This window comes from Balearica regulorum, chromosome 15 (assembly GCF_011004875.1).
Source record: "Balearica regulorum gibbericeps isolate bBalReg1 chromosome 15, bBalReg1.pri, whole genome shotgun sequence".
Classification (NCBI taxonomy): domain Eukaryota; kingdom Metazoa; phylum Chordata; class Aves; order Gruiformes; family Gruidae; genus Balearica; species Balearica regulorum.
Genome location: NC_046198.1, coordinates 19,027,898 through 19,053,788, shown reverse-complemented (window position 1 = coordinate 19,053,788; position 25,891 = coordinate 19,027,898). Strand labels below are relative to the sequence as shown.

General features: G+C 36.4%; 1 protein-coding gene across 3 annotated transcripts in view; it reads left to right on the top strand.

Annotated features, from left to right (window-relative positions):
• PARN (poly(A)-specific ribonuclease) overlaps nucleotides 1-25,891 on the top strand; it is a 62,331-nt gene that overhangs the window by 2,560 nt on the left and 33,880 nt on the right. For all 3 annotated transcript variants that reach the window (XM_075767829.1, XM_075767831.1, XM_075767830.1), the window contains exons 4-19: nucleotides 746-813; nucleotides 905-986; nucleotides 1,644-1,704; nucleotides 2,677-2,842; nucleotides 3,055-3,120; nucleotides 3,901-3,939; nucleotides 5,844-5,886; nucleotides 6,542-6,622; nucleotides 8,705-8,761; nucleotides 9,970-10,047; nucleotides 11,200-11,243; nucleotides 11,727-11,769; nucleotides 13,364-13,439; nucleotides 15,624-15,734; nucleotides 15,816-15,885; nucleotides 20,812-20,867. In XM_075767829.1, the coding sequence (XP_075623944.1) occupies nucleotides 746-813; nucleotides 905-986; nucleotides 1,644-1,704; nucleotides 2,677-2,842; nucleotides 3,055-3,120; nucleotides 3,901-3,939; nucleotides 5,844-5,886; nucleotides 6,542-6,622; nucleotides 8,705-8,761; nucleotides 9,970-10,047; nucleotides 11,200-11,243; nucleotides 11,727-11,769; nucleotides 13,364-13,439; nucleotides 15,624-15,734; nucleotides 15,816-15,885; nucleotides 20,812-20,867 (1,141 nt within the window). The remainder of the gene's footprint in view (nucleotides 1-745; nucleotides 814-904; nucleotides 987-1,643; nucleotides 1,705-2,676; nucleotides 2,843-3,054; nucleotides 3,121-3,900; nucleotides 3,940-5,843; nucleotides 5,887-6,541; nucleotides 6,623-8,704; nucleotides 8,762-9,969; nucleotides 10,048-11,199; nucleotides 11,244-11,726; nucleotides 11,770-13,363; nucleotides 13,440-15,623; nucleotides 15,735-15,815; nucleotides 15,886-20,811; nucleotides 20,868-25,891) is intronic.

Here is a 25,891-nt window from a genome sequence, read left to right as displayed (position 1 = left end):
TTGATTATTGATATTTTTGATCTTTGTGCTTACAGAGGACTAATTGTGCATGTCCTGTTGCTACCCATTTTTTTTTTTCTTATGATAGCATTGAATAATCCAATGTGTTCTTTGTGTTTAAAATGGGTGTTTGGCCCTCAGGAGGAATGAGTCTTTCAATGAGACCACCATGCTTGTTTATTTTCTTGTACACTTGCAGTGGTGTTAAAAACCTTTCCAATATTGTTCCAACAATTGTGAATTACTAGAGGATATGATGATGAAGTGTCTAGTGACTATGCTAGTATGCCTGTCACATTATCCACTGTTAGCCACGTGGATTAGAGGAACATGAAATGTATCATTACGTGTATTTGAAAACCATATACAGCCAGTGTCCCTCACAGCCTGCCCCTGCACTATGGGGAATGTACATGAAGGCTGAGAAGGAGACTGACAGCTGCTCTTGTGTTTGAGCAACAGGTGGACAGAGATGGGACTTCCTCACTTCTTGTATGTTTACAGAATGGAAGTGCATACCATAAATCATCTTTGGGCAATAGTAAGATGATTAAATGGGGTTGAAAACTATTTGTAAAACTCTGGTGTATTTACTTCAAAATTTTCAACAGAACAAACGTTGGTTAAGGAGATTCAGATTTGCTTAATTTTGAAATGGAGAGAAATACTTACTGTGGATGCATCCCACTTATCTTTAAATGTGTATGACTTTTATTCTCATGCAAAGTTTTCTTTTCCTTTCCAGCATTCCATGGATTTTTTGCTCTTTCAGTTTGGCCTTTGCACTTTTAAATATGATCACACAGAAGAAAAGTATGTTACTCTCTTACTCCCTGTTTTCTTAATTGAGCAATTTATGAAGTATTGATAAGTTGTATTAATGTGCAACTCATCTTTTTCACAGGTATGTAATGAAGTCATTTAATTTCTATATTTTTCCAAAACCCTTTAACAGAAGTTCGCCAGATGTCAAGTTTGTCTGTCAGGTTAGTAGAAAAACAAGTTTTATTTTGTTTGGTTAAGGTATACCTGCAGCAAATGTCTAAACAATATTTCCAGGAAAACTTTGTGTAATTGTAGAGGGAGAAGTGTTTGATTCTTTTAACAGCTTAAAAGGCAGAAAAACATAAGGTTTTGGGTGGTTTTTTTCTTTTCTTTTCTTGTTTTTTTGTTTGTTTTTGAAGAAATAAGCATCACTTAGAGCAATGCCTAAAAATGAGCTTTAAGGGAATATCTTTGACTTCAATTTTTAAATCTTGTTACACATTACATTGTGTGGTTTCTGGAATTGGAGATAATGTTCCAAACCTGGGCCAAAGAGCATGGCATTGAGTGGATGTATCACATCCCCTATCATGCACCAACCTCTGGGAAAATCGAATGATACAACGGACTGCTAAAGACTACGCTGAGAGCAATGAGTGGTGGGACTCTCAAACATTGGGATACATATTTAGCAAAAGCTGCACACACAAGCAAACCAAGACAAGGAATTCATTCACTGCTTCTTTAGGGTCACAGCCTTGGTCGCTTTTGACTTTGGACTTCATATAATTTCTTAAACAGTGTAAAAATAACTGCATTTATCTTTTTTATGTCACAGATACTCTTGCCAATTGTAAAGCTATTTTCTTTTGTTGCAGAGTTCAAGTATAGATTTTTTAGCAAACCAGGGATTTGATTTTAATAAAGTTTTTCGCAATGGTGAGTTGTTTTGGTTTTTTTTTCTTTCTTTCAATGTCTGCAAAATTTATGATGACATTTCTTCATTTTCTGCAAAAAGACAGCCATTCATGATACTCTCTTAACATGTAATGAAGTTCTTAGAATTATTCTTATCCGATCTACACTTGTGCTGATAGTTACTTCCTTTCCAAACATTATAGAATCATAGAATCGTTTTGGTTGGAAAAGACCTTTAAGGTCATCAAGTCCAACCGTTAACCTAGCACTGCCAAGTCCACCACTAAACCATGTCCCTGGGCAGCCTGTTCCAGTGCTTGACAACACTTCTGGTGAAGACATTTTTCCTAATATCCAATCTAAACCTCCCCTGGCACAAATTGAGGCCATTTCCTCTTGTCCTATCACTTGTTACTTGGAATTCATTGTACAGACTCACATTGTATAGAATTTCTATTTAGATAAGTGCTTGGTGGTTTATTTTTGTTTGATGGCTAAACATAGAGTAACAAGTTATGTAGCTGTGTAATGGGTCAGTAGTAACATTTTAGAAAAGGTATCAGTGCATTGTAATAGGTGCTGCTGCAGTCTATTATTAAAATGATGCAGATAGCAGGGAAGAGAAGTGCTGAATATTTTTGTGATTGTGAACTACAGCTCCAGTTGTCAGGCTTATGCCTTGTGCAGATGAGGCATATAGGTCTTAAGAGTTCAGTGATACCAGCTAAATCTGGCATGTGCTAGAAGGAAGCCCATATAGACAGAAAAAGATTGGGGTCTGGAACAGATGACTGAAAGGGAAAGATATGTTTTGAGCCTTCAGGAGTGTAACACTGGCAAATGCTTAGTAATAAGTCTTTACTAAATCATACATCCCTAATTATGATGAGCTTTTAAATTTTTGGTTTTGGTGGGCTGTTATGTGTTTTGGGTTTTGTTGTTGTTTGGGGTTTTTTGTGTTGGTGTTTTTTTTGTTGGTTTTTTTTTTTTTAGGAATTCCATATTTAAATCAGGAAGAAGAAAGACAGCTAAGGGAACAATATGATGAAAAACGTTCTCAGGCCAATGGTGCAGGATCTCTGTCATACATTTCTCCTAGTGCCACAAAGTGTCCTGTAACAGTTCCTGAAGATCAGAAAAAATTCATTGAGAAAGTAGTGTAAGTAAAATTATTTAATAGCCTCTGATGTTGTTGAAACTAATATATAAACAATAGTGACATGTTTGTATGTTAAAGTTATTTTTATTAGTTGACTAGTTGTAAAATAGTTCTCTTTTTGTTATGAAGTGTTTTCTTGTCTTTTGGGGAAAGCTGTAAACATCATAAAAAGAAAACAGTAGATGTAGAAGCAAATCATCTGTTTCTTCCAGGGAACAGATAGAAGACTTATTAAAGAATGAAGAAAATGAAAGTTTGGAATTGGAGCCATGTACAGGGTCAGTTTCTGAAATCACATATCTTCTAAAAAATTATTTATTTTGACCATATATAATTGGAGGAGTGATAATGAAGAAGAATATCTTTACTTGGGTTAACTGTAGCAAAATCTACATTTGACTGATTTCTGAGGTTTGAGAAAATGTGGTAGTTATATGGATGTCATACTCTGCTTTATGAGCCATAACTTCTGCATGTAGCGACAACATACTTAAGTATAGCCAAGAAGTGTCTTGCATATGCAAGTCTCCTTTAGCTGTTGCTGAAGTGCTCCCTAAGCCTTAGATAAGCATTTTATAAACAAATTTCTTAAATCTATTGAGCTATCAGTTATTCGTAGTTGCCACTGTGTATTGAAACTGTTTTTAGTGGATCTCCTTCACAAAGTCTATTTAGCTTTAGAATCCAGATGTTTGGAGAGTACAGTTATTTAAAAAATAAAAAGTAAATAATAAAAAGAATTTAGAAATACTAGAACACTGTGAAGTTGGGGTAAGGTAACATCACTGTTTCTATATTCAGTAATCATAACTACAGAATATTTGCTTATGAGAAGATGTGTGGATAACTGCACAAAATTGTGCAAATGCCTTTACAGCTTGGCAACTGAACATCAGAATTCAGCAAAACCCTTCCAAGCCTATAAGTTCTGGTAGCAGTGACTTAAGCTTTAAAAATCTTTCTACAAATGAACCTGGAGCCGGCTTTAACTGAACATTATTGCTTTGAAACACTTTTGTAAGAGGAGTATTAATAACACGGTTGTATTTTGATTTTAGATTTCAGAGGAAATTAATTTATCAGACCTTGAGCTGGAAGTAAGTTACTGGTAATACTGCTTTACTGTATATTTTTAGTATTTCTGTTAAGAAATGTCGGTAAGATCTAGTCTACTTAACCTCCGAGGTGATTCATTAAGACTTTTTTTTTTCCTTTAAGAGAAGACTTCTATAACGTTCTGAAGATAAATTGCATTTAACTGGTTTGTGATGATTCATTTGAATATTTTAAAGCTTATTTATTTTATTGTTCCTATCTAAAATCTGTGAATAAAACAGCACAGCCTGGGATTAAGTAACTAATGCAACTTGACAGGTTTTTAGTGAACAGAAAGTGCATGTGCTTATACAGATTGTGGGCTTTACTTGAAAAACTACTAGTTCTATAGAAGGTACTGGTACGTTTCTAGTTTTCCGCTAGATACCAAATATAAGTACTTCTGATTACTTGAAAGTCCTAATTTTGGTAGTAATTCTCTTCTCCTTTCTTGGCTTACTTTATCCGTCATCTTTGCCGCAATACTTTCCTTAAGGCTTTAGGAGAAAACATAAGGCTGTAGAAATGAGATTTTCATTGTTCTGACTGCACTAGTAAAATGTGGAAAATACAGTGGAAATCTTTTTTTGTACATTCAATTAATTCAGTGTTGTGACAGTATCTGGCACTCTGTTACACTGCAAGTGGATATAATAAAGCTTCTCTCTATAAAATGGAATCTCAAGAAGTGAGCTTGAGAACTAATCTCAGAGAGAGGTATTTTCAAGAATTTTTCTGTGTGAATTTTTTAATATATTGATAGAATAGCTTCCAGTAGCACATGGTGTTATGTTTGTCTGACACTTATTCTTGCATTTTCAGTGGATGGAAGAGTGTGTTCATGAATTGTAATTTTTTTAACATCCAGCTGTGTTGAATGTTACAGCTGTGTACGCGGTGTTTATATATTGGCAGGAGAAAACAAAGTTGTGAAGCTAGCCTGGAGATAATTAAAGCAGAAAACAGTGAGGTTATTGATTGTCCTTGTGTCCTGAACTCTTTGACAGGTCATTTTCTCTATTGAATTGTTCTGTTATGCAGTAGTGTTTTGATGTATCCAAGGTCTGTTACGTGAAACAGCTTAAAAGTGAGGTCTAGGTTCAAAATTGTGTGAGAAGCCAGGGTGGAGAGGACACAAAAGTACTCTAGTATGTTTCCTCTGGTACTAGTTTTAGTAATAGCCAGAGGATGCATGAAAAATGCTGGTTCTGTGGTGGTTACATAATTGTGCTTAGTTTACTATAATGGACAGATCAGAGTAATATGTACTTGTTAAGCAGTGAAAGACAATATTCTCTGACCTTGCTATTGGTTGGATGCTCTGTGTATGGTAGTACTTTGGTAAATAAATGTGAGTGTGACGGAGTGATGTAACTCTGTAGCAGAGGTAACAGCATTTGTATTAATATTTCCTATTAGAGCTTACTGTTGGCAGGAAGTTCAGGGTTGCTTATAAATCCTAGCATAAGTGACGTATTAAAGGCATACAATCACCGAAAGAGCTGTCTTGTGGCTGCAAGTAAATGAGAGCTTTCTCACCAGTGTTTTGATTTTGGATTTCTTGAAAGCAGAGGTTCTAGATTGTGATGAAATATCTAGATGACGTTTACTTAAAATTACTAAAATAAGAAGCTGTAGGTTCCGCAGCAATAGGATGGGAAATTGTATAAGAAAATATATTTTAGTGCTAGTTACTGTTAAGTAACGTAAGGAGGCCAATTTAACTAGCCTATTGCTTCAAATTTTCCATTATAATAAAGTAAAAGGGAGCTTTTAATAGTTCTATTGCACTTAGGACTTATAGTAATAATGAAATTTGAAATTACCAAATAGCTGTTGTGGTTTCAATTTGTCAAATGCCAAATTAATGCCTACTTGTGTTTACTTTTCATTTGTTTTAATGTAGGTATCCAAAAGGTATCCATGTTGAAACTCTGGAGTCAGATAAGGTAATTAGGCATGTTACTGCCTGTAACATTTGTTCACTTTAAAGGAAATTGTATTTCTCAATTTTACCAACTCTCCTAACTTTTAGATCTAACTTGAGCTTTGTTATGCAAAACGTGAAACATTTTAAATGGAATACAATGAACTAGTTTCTAAACATTAAATCCGACCAGCATATGAAGCATAAGCATGTATTTGTGTTGCTTAATATTTTTTTTAAAGGATACTAAAAGGTATTTTAAGATGTAGTGGTTCTGACATTCAGTATTGGTGAAAAGTATGTCTATTGGTGAAAAGCAGATCTTGATCTCAGAGGAAAAATAATAGCACCACATGCTGTATCCTCACTTCCCAGCAGAAATCTCTATTTCAAAAGATATCTGAAATCCACTATTTACAAGGAAATACTGATAACCTTTCCTCAGAAGTAAAAGGTGGGTTTAGTACAAGTTAGGTTTGGTGGATGAATCTAATACAGCTTTCTAAAGTAGGCTTTTTGGAGTGGGTGATAAAGTGGTGCTTATAATAGAAAGTCACATTGCCAAGTAACTGCTGTTGAGGTATGACTTAATTTTCTTTACAATGTAAATTTACAGAAACTTGTTAAATATGAACTTCTCAATGTCATTCCTCAAACTATAATTTTTTTTATTTTAGAAGGAGAGATTTATTGTTATTAGTAAGGTAAATGAAGAAGAACGAAAAAGAAGAGAACAGCAGAAACAAGCAAAAGAACAGGTAAATAAGTTCCATCTCATTAGTTTACGTGAAAGAGGGCTGGGGAGAATTTATGATTTCAGTCGGCTATGCAAAACTGTGTGACAGGGTATGGTAGTATTTCTCTTTTGTTTCTCTGTGGCTGTTGTCTGAAATTGGTCCTCCAAATTCTACCAGATAACTTAATCTTTGCAATAGAGCAAGAAGAGTTGCAAGATACTCTGCAAAATTGTAAAGAATGAGTAATTGTAAAATACTGAACCAATATTCTGGAGCAGTGAATTCCTCCTTATGTGAATCTTTTCTATCAGAGAAGCATACTCTAGTAATAGGAAACATCAGTTGATTGTATTTATTAGTGCTGTATAACTATAGTCATTGCAATAGCCTTGCAGAAATTCTTGAGCAAGTTTTCACATTATTTGGATTCACAATCTGTCCTTGGAGTAGTATGCTGTTACAAAACTTGCTCTTAGTTGTCTGAGTTAAAATGTCATGTACAACTAATATGTCATCTGACTTTTCTTGATAAAAACTGCTCCACAACTGACAAGGTGACTGGAAGGTCATGTCTGGTATATTCAGGCACTTCCATCATTGTTTATGGACTTGCTATTTTTGCTTACTGAGTGTGATGCAAGTTTCAAGAAGTCATAAGACTTGAATTGTGGGAATTCTTGATAACACTCTTGTGGTTTGTGCCTACATGTTTCAAGATGAAGTCAATTTGGGTGGAGCAAATAATACTTGCGTACAAGGGAAAGACATACCTGACAGAGACCTCAACTAATGTAACATCTCTTTTTTCAAAAGATGAGTTAGGGACAATTTACTACTGCAGTAGATTTTTCTGAAGCAGTCTTTATAAGTGTATTACTCATTCTGACTAGTGGCATTCAGGGCTGAACTAAAATAGCAGTGAATATTTTTATTGAATTTCACTTCTGGTTGAACAAAGACAGATAATGCAAGGCAGAAATTACTTCCGTAGACCTGAAAAAGAAAAATCTGTTAAAAAAAATTCTCTAAGTGAAATGAAAATAGATGCTGTAGTCAAATCCCCCCAAACCAATCTGAGTCAGTTTAACATGTGTAACTGTCATTATATAATATTGTACTTGTATAATATTTCTTCTTATACAAGTAGTGAAGAATGTTTCTTCCCCAATCTCAATGTTAGCATAAAATGACAATCTGATTTAATAGAAATAACAATCGAGATTCAACCTGTTGCATCTTAAAACAATGTATGTAAAAAATACGGTTGAAAATATGTAGCTTAATTTTAGTATCTTCTTGAGCTGTTTGCAATCTAATAGCTGCTGAACACTATCGAAGATAGTGTATTGACAATAAACTGACCTCAGCTGTATCGGTCTGGTTAAGATGAAGTTAACTTTCTCTGTAGCAGCCCATATGTTGCTGTGCTTTGCATTTGTGGCTAAAACAGTGTTGATATCATACAAGTGTTTTGGCTGCTGCTGAACAGTCTTGCACAGTGTCAAGGTTTTCTCTCTCTTTTCCACCCTTCTTTAAAGCAAGTAGGTTGGGGGGGATGTTCGTGATTATGATATCTTCCCAAGCCACCTTTAAGCATGCTGAGGCCCTGCTTCCCAGGAAGTGGCTGGACATCTGCCTGCTGATGGGAAGTGGAAGTGGTGAATTAATTCCCCTTTTTGCTTTGCTTGTGCATGCAGCTTTAACTTTTCTTACTAAACTGTCATTATATTGATCCACGAGTCTTTTTGCCTTCCTTTGAATTTCTTTGATTTTTTTTAATTTTTTTTTTTGGCCCTCCTTATATCCTGGGAAAGGGGAGTCAGCAAAAGGCAGAGTGCACGTTTGGCTTCTGGCCAAACCAGGCCAATGCACCAAAATAACTTGTGCCTTTTCCTACTTTACAGTGAACCAGAGCTAGGTATAAAACTGGAATTCTGCCAGCAGTGTCCTGCTTTGACCTCGTATATCTTCCAAATATTGACAATTCCTCTATGGTCTGTTATTGATTATGTCTGAGAAACAGTTTGAGCCAAACTGGTGTGTCTGCCAGTTTTGACAGTATTTGTATTTATGTTTCACTAACATTAGAATCTTTGCTTATAGGAAGAATTGAATGATGCAGTAGGATTTTCCAGAGTTGTTCATGCCATTGCTAATTCTGTAAGTTAATATGATTTTTAATGTACCTTTGGTTTTAAGAAAAGAAAAAAATTCAAAGAAAGAACAAAGGTTGCCCAGAGAGGTTGTGGAGGCCCCATCCCTGAAAGTGTTTAATACCAGGTTGGATGAGGCTTTGGGCAGTGTGGTCTAGTGAAGGGTGTCCTTGCCCGTAGCAGGGGGGTTGGAACCAGATGATCTTTAAGGTCCCTTCCAACCCAAACCATTCTATGATCTTGCTGTTACGTTTTGGAAGATAACATGAAATACAAGTTAAAGTGGCTTTTTTTTTTTTAAATTGATGTTGCTTCATGTTTTACAGTGGTTGAGTATGGTAGGTTAAGTAAGCCCTTAAACTAATGACATGAACAACTTTGTTATCTGTAAAAGTCAACAATACCAATTTCTTAGGGCTCTTAACAAGATTCTCTTAAGTAACTAAGCTTTGAAGGCTTTTTTTCTCTGTCTCAAAAAACTTGTCATGTGGGGTTTTTTTCTGGCAGTTAAAGGCTTAATCAGAGAAGGTCATCTAGTTTTATTCTACTCACATAGTTAAAATGGTCTATAGTGTTACATCTGTCCCCTTCAGCCCAGTTATTTTCATGTAGTTGTCACAGTCTGCTGTGTAGAAATAAAACCACATATATGCATATTGTTTTCTCTAGCAAATGGAGGACACAGGGAAGCAGAAAGATTGTCCTATCAAATGAATCAAAGTTAACATTTAAAAAATTTCTTGTACTTTTTCAAGAAGGAACTTGCTTGTACATCATCTGGCATGAAAAGTTCTGCACTATGAGAGGCCAGATCATGCCCCTAATAACTATCGTATATTATAACCATAAAGAATATATTGTGAGTTGTTGTACAAGTTGTAATTTAAAAGTGGACTAAGAAATCACTTGACTTCAATTTTAAATAGATTACATTTGGAAACCAAGTTGTAAGTAGTTGTTCTAGTGCATCTTCTCAACATCTCAAGCTGCTGCTGCTGAAGGCTGTGAATAAGTGGTTAGGAGTAGAGGAAAAAGGAGTGGCTCCTCTGAGAGAATGGAAGATTCTGTGGGGCAGGCAGAGAACAAATGGGGAGGTTTGATTTGTATTTGTTCCCAGCTGCCCTTGGCTAGCATCTGGGATAGGTGCTTTTCACGTACTGCCCTTGCCATGGCCGTGACTGGAAGCGTAACTAACATTTAATGTTCTTTTCACAGGGCAAGCTTGTTATTGGGCACAATATGCTACTGGATGTTATGCATACCATACACCAGTTCTATTGTCCCCTACCTGATGTAAGTAATCCTCTGAGTGTTCAGATGATGAAATAAATGCCTTTGTTTTTAGTCTTATCTCCAAACTTTCTCGTGAATGGAAGCATATGACAGTCTATTAAGAACAACAGAGTATTTTAAAAAGAACACTTGTTGCTTCTGGGCTACTGCCTTATTTTCTTAGATCTTCATGTAGAAAGCTTAGTTGGATTGAATTCTCCTTTATATTTTTAGAATATTCAAATTAAATATTGGAATTGAATTGTGGTTTCTGCTCACATATGTTAGTCCTTCAGAAAATGCTTGGATAATAGCAGGTAAATCTATCTGACTGACTGGTTAAAGTGCTGGTTTGGAGCTTCAGCGTTTATGTGTGGCGTTTCCCTCCCTGTAGTTTACAAAGTGCAAATACATGTTTTCATATAATATACTACAATTAATAAAATGATAAGAAATCTTGTAGCAGGATGATGTTCATTGGGATGAAGAGGTGGAATGAATAATTGGAGGGAGCATACTTTCATGACTGCAGTAGGGCAGTCTAATTATTAGACTATTGCAGTCATTAACTGCTAAGCAATGTATTGACACCAAGGACATTGTCTGAAGAAGCCAAAGGTCTCGTTGGAAGGATGGCCTGCATGATGGTTATATTACTCGCAATCCCCAGGGGCTTGTGGGTGTTATGGGAAAGACTTGGTTATGAGATGGAAGAAAGATGTTTAGGACCTGTTTGGACAGTGTGGAACATAAACAGTTGTCAGTTGTTCCTGTACTTTTGACACTTGGAAGATCTAAACCTCTAGGCAGTCAACTGTCCACCTGGAGTGACTTATATTCCATTGACATTAAATGCTGGGAACATTTAAGTAGAACTGTTAAGACAGCTGGAATTAGAGATAATCTAGGTTATATGATAGGATAAGGTGTTAGAGGTGATAGAACATTTCAAATCACAGACAAATCAGAAATAATTAGTCTGTAGTTCTCTGTAACTGCAGGTAGTATTTATGGTAATGCTGACAAATACATCTCTTAAGAGGTGAGAATTCAGTCACTGTATCTCAGTTTTAGAAGCTGATTGGATTATTGTAGCTACTGCTATTTATCATCCTGAGACTGATAAACAGTTAACTTACTTGGATTTTATCTTCTGGTTTAATGTTAAATTAGGACCTAAGTGAGTTCAAGGAAGTAACATCATGTGTCTTTCCCCGGTAAGTTCTTAGTTCAAACTTGGAGCTATTTTAGTATCATTTTAATAAGCTGATATTGTTTGTCCTAGCCCTATAGCCTAGCTGTTACTGGAAATAAAATTGATAACAAGTTAGGTAGTTTTTAAAGCATTCTGTAGCATCTCATTTTCAGAAGAGCAGTGCTATCGTTCTACTTCTTGGCAAAAGATCCAACTTTGCTACCCTCTTCTTTTTAGCACGATATTTGGTGGTTTGAATCTGCACTGCATTTGGAACAAGATGCATTTGCCACTTACTGTTTGCCTCTTTTGTTACTGCTTAGTTGCTGAACACTTTTTATGCTGAACAAAGCCAAGGAGTGTTTGGGCTGCTCTAAGATCTAAGAGTAATTTTTCAGTAGGGTGAAACTGCTGTTTCCCAGCTAATACACCAAAATATTTTTGAGGATTTGGCAAAACGGACATTCTTCCATTTCAACTTATTTAGTTCTTACTTTGTTTCTAGGCTATTGGATACTAAACTGATGGCAAGTACACAACCTTTTAAGGTAAATTAATATAATATTACAGAATGATTTGAAGATACAAGTTTGCATTAAGTGTGTATTGAAACAAATGATACTTTTTTCAGAGAAAAATGTCTAACTATGTTTTCTGTGATGTTCCTTTTTGTAAAAGAATGATTTTTCTTAACCCCTTATCTTAAACTTATAAAATTTTTAGAATACAATTTTTTACTTTCGTACAAGTCACTTTTAAGATAACTTAGCAGCTTTGAATTCCAAAATATGTACAGTTTTTGCTACTTAAAATGTGATTAGCAGATTTTTTTGTCTTGTAAATTAGCACAAGACTGCATGTCTCCTCAGGAGAGGAAGAAAAAAGTTTTACTCATGAACAAATAGGACCTGGAAACTACTTACATGCTCAAAGCTTTAGAATATTGTGAATGCTGACTTAAGATTTGTCTAGAAAAAGATACTTGAATATCATCATTAGATTCTACTGTGGCTTGCTGTTCAGTGGGTAGTCATCAGGAAAAAAAGATTACAGGTTTTTCTTTAAAATTCATGCACAACAATTTTATCCTTCCAAAGAAGTACTGAGATTAGTGATCGTACTCTCTTGCTTTCCTATGTGCCTTTGAAATAAAAATTAATGAAAAAACATGCTGATGAAGCAGCATCTATCTTTCTGCCTACATCTCTGACTTTAGAGCATTACATAACAGAAAATCTTATTAAAATGTACTTGGTAGATATTTTCAGGTTTGTCTTGCATACTACTATAGTAAGAATAGAGGTGTTTTGTATTCTGAAAACTAATAATCCTGTGCATGTTTTATATTCAGTACAGTTATGTTGATATTTGTAATTTTTACAGTAGATGCAGACTTGATGCTAACTGTAAACAGCTGTCTTGATGTAGAACCAAAGGAAATTTGGTCCTCAAAAATTTCAGACAACTTTAAGAAAGATTGTGCAAGATCTTTTATTTTCTCTTGCTATCGATTCTGCATGCTTTTTCTATTGTACTGATCAATCAAGTATATTTAATTAAGAACATCAAGAAGTTTGGTTTGAAGAAATTAATAATCTGTATGTCTTTTTGTGACTTTATCTATGCATGTATAGAGTCAGTAATGCAACTTAGCCAAGCTGAATTGTAGGAGCAGCTTTCTAATTGTCAGGCTTCTTTAAATCAGCAGTATTTACACTTACAAAACTATTAAAGAATGTCTAGTCAGCAAGGACACTTAAATATTCACCTTGAATGTCTTCAACCATTACAATCAATATTTAGGATGTTTTGCGTTGCTGTTTGTACTGCCTTTTCCACTGCCACGTGTACCATGCGTGGAACCTGATTCAAATAGAAATAGTACTTTGGTACAATTAATCATCAAGAATTCTGAAAAGTATTAATAAATGCTTGTGACTCATTATGTTGTAGGTGAGGCAAGTTAACGTTTTAAAATTTGTCTTCACAGGCTTCTCTGGTGTGTTACTTTGAAATGAGGCTATGTATAAATCCTTAGAAAACACAAGGTGGCAGCAGGAAATACTCGTTGTATCCTATTTGATTTCAGTTTCCAGGGAAAGTGTGCTTGTCATTGGCAGTTAATGGTGCCTTTTCTTGCAGGAGATCATTAATAATACATCCCTTGCAGAGCTGGAAAAGCGTTTAAAAGAGGTTCCGTTCAGTCCTCCTAAAGTTGGTAAGAATATATCAAAATGGTCTTATTTCTGAAATGTTTTCCTCTTTCAGAAGAAAGAAAGTGTTTTGATTATTTTTATTCTTGGTCTGAAATGTAAATTCTCCTATTAATACTTAGTATTTTGATGAAAGAGACTTTAAACATGGGCACTATACGTATAGTGCAGTTGTATTTAGAACTATTAGTGGAAGTCAGTAGGAATCCTTCCACTTTATTTCAGATAATAGAAGAATGGATGTATTCAGTGAACAGCTGTTTCATCATCTTCCAATGATAGCATTTTGGTTTTTAAGCTGACTTTTGATGAGTAACTTGAAATTGTTTTAAAACAGTTTCATTTGGTTATTATTGTCCTTCATATCAAAGCCAGAGCACTCTAATAGGACTTGAACAAACAAAACCAAGAAAACTTACACAGTAGTGACTAGTCATGTGTGTTCTAGAAATTATTGAAGTTCCTTTAGAGCTTGCTTTGCTTTGAGGTGAACAAAAGGATAGTTAATCAAAGGGCAAGCTTATCTCAAGGTTCTGGAATTTTTCCTTAAGCTGCTGATTTAGAAAAGGGTGAGCAATACTGAACAGTAGACTACATTGGAAGGAAAAGTACCAATGCTTAATCAAAACCAAGATGAGTGATACTTTTTTATATTATTGTATGTGCAAAGCAGATGCACTTATGCTGTAGTAACAGGAGAGATAATAAGGTGGATAATCTACAATCTTCTTGACCAATGAGCAGGAGCTGTTGGTGCCTAGACCTAGTTAGTATCATGCATATGGAGTGTACGGTAGTTGCATGCAGATCTCTTATTGGTGTATTCTCTGTAGCTTCTTCTCAGGATGTAACATAATTTGGCAGCTGTCAGGTACTATTCTTTGCTGATGTAATATAATAATTTTACCTTTTTTTTTTTTTTTTTTTAAAGCAAAGTATGACCATAATGGTTAACTGACTTGGAAGTGTTGGTATTTAATCAGAGGTGATTAATGTGGTTCTGAACATCCAAAGCAAAGCATGTTTAAAAATACTAGAATACTTCCATTAACTGTTTGTTTATGTTTTCTTTTGGATATGTATCTATTAAAAAAAAAAATAATTAAGCACTAAGAAATGTCCTTTTCAGCTCAGCCAGTATAGCTTAATGTTGTCTGAATCTGACAACTTTATTTTTTAAATAAATATTACAAGAGTTCACCTGAAAAAAGGCCTGATGTTTTGCTACTCTAGTTTCATATATGTAAAATTTGGATTCAAATTTCTTTTTACAAAATACAACAGGTATATATGCTTACATATTTCCATTGTATATGTTATGCTAGTATTTCTGTGTCACAGCTTCTTTTGCTAGTTTGAATGCAATAAATTTAATGGAATTACAGAGTTCACTTTTCAGTCTAATGTGAGGCTCATGATTCTGGCTTTTTAAACAGTTAATTTTGTTCTTTGAGTCCTATTCTCAGTATAGCTTCTAGAGGAAAATGAGCCAGCTTTCTAGAAGTTGAGAAACTAGCTACGGAGGTGAAATAACTTTGATATTGGGAGTGGAAAAAATTTAAGTTTTAAAGAAAAAAAGGGTGATGTCCACATATTTCTCTGTTACTGAGACTTCAGCACTTTTGGACACTTCTCTTCAGAGAAGTGCCTATTAAGACTTCCACTTCCAGAGGTGATTCAAAGGATACTTCTCGTGGTCTTCACATAAACACCAAGCATAATTGTCCGTAAAGACATGCTTTAATCACTTAGTTCCATTGCCACCATTCAAATACCATGAAAAATCTGACCATAGGTCAATCGGATTGTTAGCAAGCAGGTTAATAGTAGAGTTTTCAATTAGCCTGAGTGTCTCTTCTTTTAAATGCAAGACAGTCAGGGAAAAAAAATGCTGTGTGGGGAATCTTGCAGTCATTGTTTTAGAAATAATACTCCATTTTGGCTAAGTAGGTCTGTGGATTAAAAGCTTTTTAATAGGAAGGAGTTTCTATCCTAGAAGCTTATTGTTATTTAAAAAGACAAAACAAAACTGTGTTTTTTTCCTAACTTCTGAATTTTCAGAACTTCTGAAAAAACATATAAACTTACCCAAATGCTGTTATGCTCTGACAAAATAAGTCTGTGGGTAAGCGTACAGGGCTACTTTAACTTCTGTGATAATATGTTTACAAATTATTTTTTCTCTTCAGAAAGTGCAGAAGGGTTTCCCAGTTACGATACAGCTTCCGAACAACTTCATGAAGCAGGATATGATGCATACATTACTGGGCTGTGCTTCATCTCCATGGCTAATTTCCTAGGTATCTATGTAGTCTTTATCAAACCTTCTCCTTCATGCTTGCTGTAGCTGCTTTTTACATATTGAATTTCTTCTTCATCAGGTTCGTTCCTCAGTCCTCCGAAAAACCATGTGTCTGCTAGATCAAAACTCATTGAACCTTTTTTTAACAAGTAAGTTGTTGTATTAAAAAAAACCTGCTAAAATATGGAAAAATAACACTAGCCTTAGAATATATATCTCTATCCTCAGAATCAATGGCAAATTGCATTTTCCTTTACACTTCAGTTTTGATTGGCTTTCTGATTCATGCTAGTAATGCTACAGAGAGGCCAGAATTGGTAAAGTAAGTACCTTTTCTTTTGAAGAGATTGGTTTTGCTTTCTTCTAACCTGTAAAAGGGTGTTTAGAAGAGTACCTGGACTGCTTTAACGGCCTTGTCCATGCCAGTGTTGAAAATGTGTTTACAGTTTAGAAAATTATTTCTGGAGTAAGCTTTGGGAGTACTGGAACTGAAGAAAAACTGGTCAGGTGTTCTTTATGTTGTAGGACACTGTCAGAAACTGGTGATAGTTAAAAACTAAGTATGCTAAACAGTCTGGAAAAACTAAAATACCTCTACTGAAGTATCAGTCCAAATAACACAAAGCTATTGTATTAACATTATAACAGAAGGCACAATAAACATGTATGATTAGGAGTTTATGGCATAATGCTATGATCAGTATTTTGCTTTTGAATTGGATCTTCGTGCAAATTACTTGAACCAATTGAAGTAAGACTTGAGAAATCTAGAAGTCTTTATGCACAGATTTGATTAGTTGTGCATTTAATCTGTAGATTTTACTTAATGAAGCTTGTAAAGATAGTATAACCTGTCACATAAAGGAAAAGGAGTGGAAAATAAAAAGCTGCTAGTGCTTTAGTCTGTCTGTTGAAATTCAGGAGAAATTCCGTCCTTTCAAACGCTATCATATAGGAGTTGGCAAAATTAATTATTTTGGCTTCAGATGGCCCACACAAATGAGGGAATAATCGTGATCAATGGCTTTCAGCTTTCTTTGGTTTGGAAACCAAATTACTATAGTAGTGACAGCAGTTAGGTGACACTGAGACATGTGAGGCAGTAACTCCATATATTCTAGCAGATGTTATAAATTGTATGTGCGTTCCTTAGATTGAGCATGGACCGGCAGTGACTGCTTGATTTGAATGTGAAGGTGGTGATAGAATTGATCAGCATAATTTCTTTTTAAGATAAGATTTATCACAGGATTGTTTTCAGTAACACCAGCACACACACACACACCAACTAGTAGATAACAATTCAGGTGATTTTTTTTTTTTCAATCATTAAACAAAATGCTTTCAGTTCTTTCTAGAGATGTGTATCTGCAACAAGTACAAGCTGAAACTTTTAAAATTGTCATGATAATATGTTATATTTAAGCTTTTCAAGTTAATTAAGTTACATACTTCAAATGTGACATTCCTCCAGCAGTGACATTTCAAAGTTTTGAGCGGAAGCCTGTTGTGTCTGTTTTGGTTTCAGAGTTAACACTGCCTACCTGTAACAAAAGGAGAAGTTAACTAAAAATTGTAGGGAGAACAACAGCTTGTTTGTTTGTGTGGGGTTTTTTTTAAGCAAGAACTGAAAATTACTGTTTACAAGAAAAAAGAAAGCTTATCTATTCTGTCATTATTCAGAACTTGTAGTTTCTTGTTTTGGAAAAGCTATATATTATTTTTAAATCATGGAAACTTGGAAGACTTGCTGTGTCTTTCTTTCACTTTGCCATATTCTGACTAATGTCTGCCACCTCACCTCAGTCAGAGCTTGGAGATGAGACTGTCTCACCTTTTCCTTACAGTGAGCAGGCCAGGACTTGTATTTTTAAAGCTAGCTTTTTTTACTATAATGCAAAATAACAAACCAGAATAAGACAACTCCATTTATTTATATTATTTTGTAATAAAAAAAGTATTTAAGTACATTTCAGAAGTCAGAGCTGTTAGATATTTAAACGAGTAAGTCTTTTGCTCTGATCAGTATGTCCTTGGAGACCAGATTTCTCTTTCCAGCACTTGGTCTGTTTAGCACCTGTAAGTAGCATCCAGGGCTTGCGCAATTTACATAGTTATCTTAAGGTCCCTAGTAAGTATGTTGCTTCTGGGGCTTTTTTGCAGGTATGCTCTGGGCTGCCAGCTAGCTTTCTGCTACACCTAGTTTTCTCTAGTTTGTGATCTAGAAGCTTTCCCTAGCTGAGCATCTTTTCTTCCTCCTGGGGAGAAAAAAAACTATCTTCCTCCTTCCTCCAGAAGTTCTACCTGATCCTGTGGGCAGCAGTCAGAACAAGGAAACCTTTTCCTTTGTGCTGTAGTCATGTTCTTCAAGCAAAACACAAACTACAACATGCAAACAGTAAGCTAAACAAATGAAAGTCATGCTATCTGTCACACAAGTTTTTCCCGAAAGAAGCTGATCAGAGTAGTTTATTATAAGGCAGTTATTTAGAATCAATGTTCTCAGTTTGAACTATTATCAAGGTAGTCTTGAAAATGTTCTTTAAAGCAGACCACTTTATGATTCTTTGGGTTGCTTATGAAGTCTTAATTTCAAGGTCTATATTTAAGTAAAGTTTAGACATTAAATTTCTACATGATTGGTGTGACTAATAGGATTTTGGAAATGTTTTCTGTTTGAATAGACTTGTCACTAATGTGAATAGTGGGAGTAAATTTAAAACCAAAAGTCAGGCTTTGATTTTTACAAACTTAGCCTTCAAGGGAAGGTAATACTTCTTTCAGTAGTTATTTTGACCTCTTTAATTATGTCAGCAAGTTACGGAACTTCCTGGCTTGCCATTCAAGAGCGGTGGCCAGCATATAGGTTAATGATGAACAGAAGTAAAATCTTTATAGTTTCAACTTCTTGTGACAGTGGAACTGATTAAAAATAGACTTTGGCTTAGTGTTGTTTGGCTCTTTTAGGCATAATGCACTAAGTTATAAGATAAACAACTCAAACCAAGAATTCCAGAGACGCGTTTCTGTAATCTTTATGCTTCATTGTATATGCAACATTTTTGAAAAATCATGTTCATGTGAACAATCTGCTGTGAGTAATCCCTAATGCTTACAAGTTGAGATGATGGGACTTTTTATATTGTAACACCTAAACAATTAAGTTTATAATTTGATTGCTATATTGTGCTATGTGCTTTAGAGTTGATTTGAAATGTTTTGACTTGTTTTGTTTACAGCAACATCTCTTCTCTTCTTCCGTACCTCCCTGCCTCCACCCACAAGCCCCTCCAAACTTTTAATGACAGCTTTATTTCGGATTTCTTTGGGTTGTTGGAATGTTGTTTTTTTTTCTTTTGATGTAGCTGGAGGCAGGAGGTGAAAGAGATGTAGAGAAATGAAAACATCATGGTTTATTGAGCTGAATAGCATGATGGTCTGTAGAAATAGAAATTATTCTAGAAATTTTTTTTTTCATACAAAGGGATATCAGAAATGAAAATCTGTGCAAATGCTGTGAAGTGGCATGATCGTAGCCTTGCTCTCCTTATTTTACTTGACTTGCCACAGAAACAGTTGTCTTCCAAGTGGCTGTCTCAAAATACCTCAGAGTTCCTAGGATATTGTTGTATGTCGAGAAATAGACTGCTGTCCTCTGACCATGTGATCTGACTGTAGCCTGGTAACAGTGTAGGAAATAATATTTTTTAGCATGGTCAGTATAGCTTTTAAATAATTGTGAATTAATGTAGTGAAAAGCGATGTCATAGGTACAAGTTCATGAATCTAGCTAATTTAATATAAAATAGTGTTCATGTTGTCATAGTTTAAGTTTTCTGCAGATAGATGTGGAATCTTACAACCATAATTATGGATACTCAATTATGGACTGTGCTGCAACATAGTGTTCATAATCCATGTGATTTAAGTGAGTGCTACAAGATGCAGTTACTGCTGTAACATACTTTAAGTGCCCTTAATATTAAAATCAGTATTTATACTATCTCTTTAGGAAGTATGTGTGTGTTTGTGTGTATGTGCTGTTTAGAGACATAATCCTTTGATCAAACAAGTAAATGTAGGATTTGTCTCGGAGGATAAAAAACTGATTTTAAGTAATCTCAGGTATATACATTTTTTGGCATAAGTCTGTTCGTGCTGTTGGCCACTGTATTGCTTTCCTCAACATGATAAAACCTACAGGAGGGCAGCTTAACTAGTGTTTTCCCCAGAAGTTTTTGTTGTATTTTTAGTAAACTATCTTTATTTTTATGAAAACCACTACCTATGAAACTAGTTATTTGCGTACTTTAAAAATTAGCTGGTTCCAAGAATTCTGTGAAAGCTTTTTCTTCAGATAGCTCAACTTAAACCAAATCTGTCTTTAAAAAAAAAAAAAACAAAACCAAAAAAACAAACAACCCCCAAACCAAAAAACTTCTGCTGTCCTGCATGGATGATGGACAACTTTCATTCGGTGAAGACTAAATGACTTTTACTGACTAGCTGAAATACTGTATATTTAGGTTTTATGTTATCCCCTGCACTGGAGTCTGAAGAAGGCTTTTGCTCCTATTAACAGTGGCATTGACATTATTTCAGATGAATATATCATAACATATCATAGGTAATAAATGGAACTGAGCATCTTTCCACAGGCTAAAGTGAAGTCCAGCTTACTAGCAGAACACAGATCCTAGACCTGCAAGTTCTTTTCTGCCCAGCTGTGTAATTGGCTCTTACTGCACAGAGCTGCTGCTTTCTGAATGTTTTTCTAAACATTTCCCCACTTGTTTTAATTTTTTCTAGCAGTAACAGTTTGGGGCTTTTTTGTTCTTGTTATGTTGAATAAGTAAAATTACTAGCATGGTACCAAGTAACTTTTTGAATCTGGATTACTAGATAATGGATTGCATTTAATTAGAGGGTCTCTTTGTTTTAATATAGCTTAAGATATGGTTGGGATGATTAATTCTGCTTCTTCAGAAGCAATATCTAAAAAACTATAAAAAGAAAGCTTTGTAAAAGGTCTTTATGCAGAAATTTGCTAAAGGTGCTTTTCCGTTTTGCTTCAGGCTATTTCTTATGAGAGTAATGGACATACCATATCTCAATTTGGAAGGACCAGACTGTAAGTAGCTTACTTCATTGTAAACTTACTACCATTCTGGCAAATTTCCTCAAGGACAAAGTGTAAAGATTATTTGTCGTATATCTAAAGCATGGGACATCTGCTGCGTTTTGGTTATTAGCCACTTATCAAATCATCTAAATATCCCCCTTTTTTTTTTTGAATGAAATAGTAAAACCCTAAATTCTTCGACTTTAATCAGAGAATCTGCATTATAAAGGGGATTGAGTAGAACAGATTAAACTGTTATAACTAAAAGTAACAAGTAAGAGAGTAAATACAGGATGCAAACTAGTGAATAGCGAATGGTTCTGAAAATCTTTTGACCACTTCGCTTCACAGTTTGCATGCACCAGTACCTTTACTTAACTTCTATCACAACATCAGAATTCTTTTGCCACATGAGATTATGATTACATAAATGTAAAAATATTACTTGAAATATTTTTACATTTCAAGTGATTTCAGGTTACAGACTTGGGTCTTTAAGTTGCTAATACATTGAAATGAAAACAGATTTTACTAATATAAAGGCCCTTACTGTTATGGCATGTTGCACTATAAGGGAGAAAACTTCAGATGAGTGTTACCACTGATGTCTTGACTTATGAAAACATGAAGCCCTGGAGGTCAGTTTAGTCCTCGACTAGGTGAAAGCTTAATTTTATATAGTGAAGTCAGATACACAAATGTCTTGAAAATTATACCCATCTGGAAGCAATATTGATGTGAAGACATTTTCCACTCCGTGCATCGGAAAGCTTAAACTGGAGGATGACCCTTTATTAGATGCTAGTTTAATAGTAACAGAATGCAGTTCTATAAAGATGGAAGTAACTACTGGAAAGGAAAATATATGGTGTAAGGGCATATATTTAATTTTTAAATGCAATTAGGTGATCAGATCACTGAGCTCTGGCTCTTGACTCTGTTGGAATGGTTATCTATGTTGCATACTTCTTTCCCCAACTGTTTGATATTGAGTGGAAAAATGGATAAATGCTTTGGGTAGTTGAGAGAATGCCAAAGCTACTAAGCTGTAAAGATGCTGCTTCCACTTGCTAGCCACCTTACAGGATTGATTTGATACTTTGCCCAGAATTGCCAAAAAAGACTCTGCCTCTGCAAGTCTGTCTCTTTTATCTGAAAGCCACTCCTGTAGAACAGACTGATGCAGATGTTACAGCAGAACGTGAACCAGGGAGGCTTTTAAACGTCAAAACGGAGAGCACATTTAATGTGGCATGTTTGGCTGCCTGCTTTAGAAACTTGTATTTCTTTTCTGAGATTTAAATGCTGCTGTAGGTTGAGGAAGCTATCTGGTGGTTTGTTGTCTGTAGGGGGTGATTTTGCAGAGAAGTCAAGTCACACAAAGAATAAGGCCACACTTCTGTGGTAGATATACTTGGAGATTGTACCTAAAGAAAACAAAGGCAAGGCACAGCTAATTAGGTGACTGTCTTAAGTTTTGTTGTGTTTGTGAGTGGAGTTTGGTAACATATGCTAGGTCAAATAGTATTGAATATGTGAAAGTTACTTTTATCATCTTCTTTTGTTACTGTGTATTAAAAAACTCCTTTAAGAAGAATGATGTTGCTACACAGAATGACTGCAAAGCAGAATATGAATCAAATATTTCTCACCTGAGTAGGTAGAAGGTCTAGAGGTTTGGCAGAGGATTCAAAGTGAAAGAATAAACTGGTGTGGGAGGGTTAGGAGTGGTTTCTTCTCTCTCTAATCAGTAGAAAAAGGCTGTTATAACGTCTGAAACTGGAGTTGTTACAGTTCTCTGCTACTGGATTGCAAATACTTAAACTTCTGAATTGCTAGCTCTTCAATAGGTGAAACAGCAATTAATTGATCCTCATTGGCTTGTTAAGATAACTTGTGGGGCTTTGGTGTTTGGCTTGTATAGTGCCAAAAATTGAGTTCTGGTGCTTAAAAAATTTTGAGTCCTTTTTAGTTTTTGAAGTAGCAAAATTAAGGAACAAGACTTCACCTGAGCTCATGAAGGGATGGCTTTCTTTAGCTACTTGTGTCTCCATCCAATCTGATGCTCAGGTGGTCTTATAAACCTGTAATTTGTTAGCAAGGAGTTTCTGATAAACTCATGGTAACCTGGCTTTTTTTAGCAAAACAGATTAAAGCACTTAGAAGCAAATCAGAAGTGGCTGCAGACTGACAGCTTATGACATCTTCAGTTAATACTGTATCATCTGGAAAAGGCTATATTCCTGCATACCTGTCTCCAGTATCAATTTTATTTCAGCGAATATGATCAAACAGATGAAAAATTTACCCTTTTCTAAGTCGCGTGGGTTCTGCTGACCAACTGATTAGACACCATGTTACAACTTAACAAAGGGTCATGTTCTGTTCTTCCATTTTTTGCAACTGAAAAACTAGGTTCTTATGTGGAGCAAAACAAGTAGTTACTCAAAATTTATAAAACTTATTTTCCCATGACTTCATTAAGCATTCAGTATTTCATTTATGAGATGCTGATTTGACTTGATTATTTTTTCTGTTGGTGCAGGTGTAATGGTGCTTTTGTGAAGATTTTTTTTGTCTAGTATTTTAATACTGTAATTGAATTCATGCTGCAATCTCTTCATTAGGAGACAGATGCATTTGGAAACCTCTGTCCTATTTTTATGACATGTTTTGGTTAGGAATTTGAGTTTTAGGGGCCTCTAAGTAACTGTTCTGTTGAGTTTATGCAAGTTATTAAAAAATTATTTCGGAATAAAAAAATCCATTAACCCTTTGGGCAGGGGTTGGGAGGCTTAAAACCAAAGGAAACACCATAGCTGTTGAAAGCTACAGTTCTCAAGTTCATGCAAAAATGAAGCCTTACTTGTGGAGCAGAGTTACACCTAGAATCATAGAATGGTTTGGGTTGCTAGGGTCCTTAAAGATCATCTACTTCCAACCCCCCTGCTATGGGCAGGGACACCCTCCACTAGACTACGTTGCCCAAAGCCTCATCCAACCTGGCCTTGAACACTTGCAGGGATGGGGCCTCCACAACCTCTCTGGGCAACCTGTTCCAGTACCTCACCACTCTAACAGTAAAGAATTTCTAACATCTAATCTAAATCGACCCTCCTTCAGCTTAAACCCATTACCCCTTGTCCTGTCACTACACTCCCTGACAAACAGTCCCTCACCATCTTTCCTGTAGCCCCTTCAGGTACTGGTAAGCCACAATCAGATCTCCCTGCACCCTTCTTTTCTCCAGGCTGAACAATCCCAACTCTTTCAGCCTGTCCTCATAGGAGAGGTGCTCCATCCCTCAGATCGGCTTCATGGCCCTCCTCTGGACTCCAGCAGCTCAATGTTTCTCTTGTCCTGGGGCCCCCAGACCTGGACGCAGTACTCCAGGTGGGGTCTCACAAGAGCGGAGTAGAGGGGCAGGATCACCTCCCTCGATGTGCTGGTCACACCTCTTTTGATGCAGCCCAGGACACGGTTGGCTTTCAGGGCTGCAAGCACACGCTGCCGGCTCATGTTGAGCTTCTCATCAATCAATACCCCCAAGTCCTTCTCCTCGGGGCTGCTTTCAATCCATTCCTCGCCCAGCCTACAGTCGTGCTTGGGATTGCGCCGACCCACGTGCAGGACCTTGTACTTGGCCTTGTTGAACTTCATGCGGTTCGCACGGGCCCACCTCTCCAGCCTGTCAAGGTCCCTCTGGATGGCATCCCTTCCCTCCAGCGTGTTGACCACACCACACAGCTTGGTGTCGTCAGCAAACTTGCTGAGGGTGCACTTGATCCCATTGTCCATGTTGCTGACAAAGATGTTGAACAGTGCCGGTCCCAGTACCGACCCCTGAGGGACACCACTCGTCACTGGTCTCCACTTGGACATTGAGCTGTTGACCACAACTCTTTGAGTGCGACCATCCAGCCAATTCCTTATCCACCGAGTGGTCCATCCATCGAATCCATGTGTCTCCAATTTAGAGACAAGGATGTCGTGCGGGACAGTGTCAAATGCCTTGCACAAGTCCAGGTAGATGACGTCAGCTGCCCTTCCCTTATCCACCGACGCTGTAACCCCATCATAGAAGGCCACCAAGTTTGTCAGGCACAATTTGCCCTTAGTGAAGCTGTGTTGGCTGTGACCAATCACCTCCTTATTTTCCATGTGCCTGAGCATAGTTTCCAGGAGGGTCTGATCCAGGATGTTGCCAGGCACAGAGGTGAGATGGACTGGCCCCTGGGTCTTCCTTTTTACCCTTCTTAAAAATGGGGGTTAGGTTTCCTCTTTTCCAGTCGGTGGGAACTTCGCCGGGCTGCCAGGACTTCTCAAATATGATGGAGAGTTGCCTGGCTGCTTCATCTGCCAGTTCCCTCAAGACCCGCAGATGCATCTCATCAGGTCCCGTGGACTTGTGCACCTTCTCAGGTTCCTTAGATATTCTCAAACCTGATCTTCTCCTACAGTGGGCAGTTCTGCATTTTCCCAGTCCCTGCCTTCTGTGACCTGGGCAGTGTGGCTCAGCATTTGCCAGTGAAGACTGAGGCAAAGAAGTCACTGAGTACCTCAGCCTTCTCCATATCCTGGGTAGCCAGGTCACCCATTTCATTCCGCAGGGGACCCACGTTTTCCCTTGTCCTCCTTTTATCACTAACATACCTATAGAAGCTTTTCTTGTTGTTCTTAACATCCCTGGCCAGATTAATTTCTATCAGCGCTTTGGCTTTCCTAACCTGATCCCTGGCTGCTCAGGCAGTTTCTCTATTTCTCCCAGGCTAGCTGCCCTTGCTTCCACCCTCTGTAGGCTTCCTTTTTTTGTTTGACTTAAAACCTACATGCTTTCTACTATAAAGCATGTACTAGGCTGAGGACACTACCAATTGCTGTAATTACTAGTCATAACTAAATTATAGTAATTGCTAATGCTTAGCTGTATTTATGAAATTAACTCACAAGGATTTCATCAGAAAACAGTGCAAAGCTGCATCTAGACCAAATGTGTCAAAAAACCCTAGCAGGTTTGCACTTGCATAATGGGG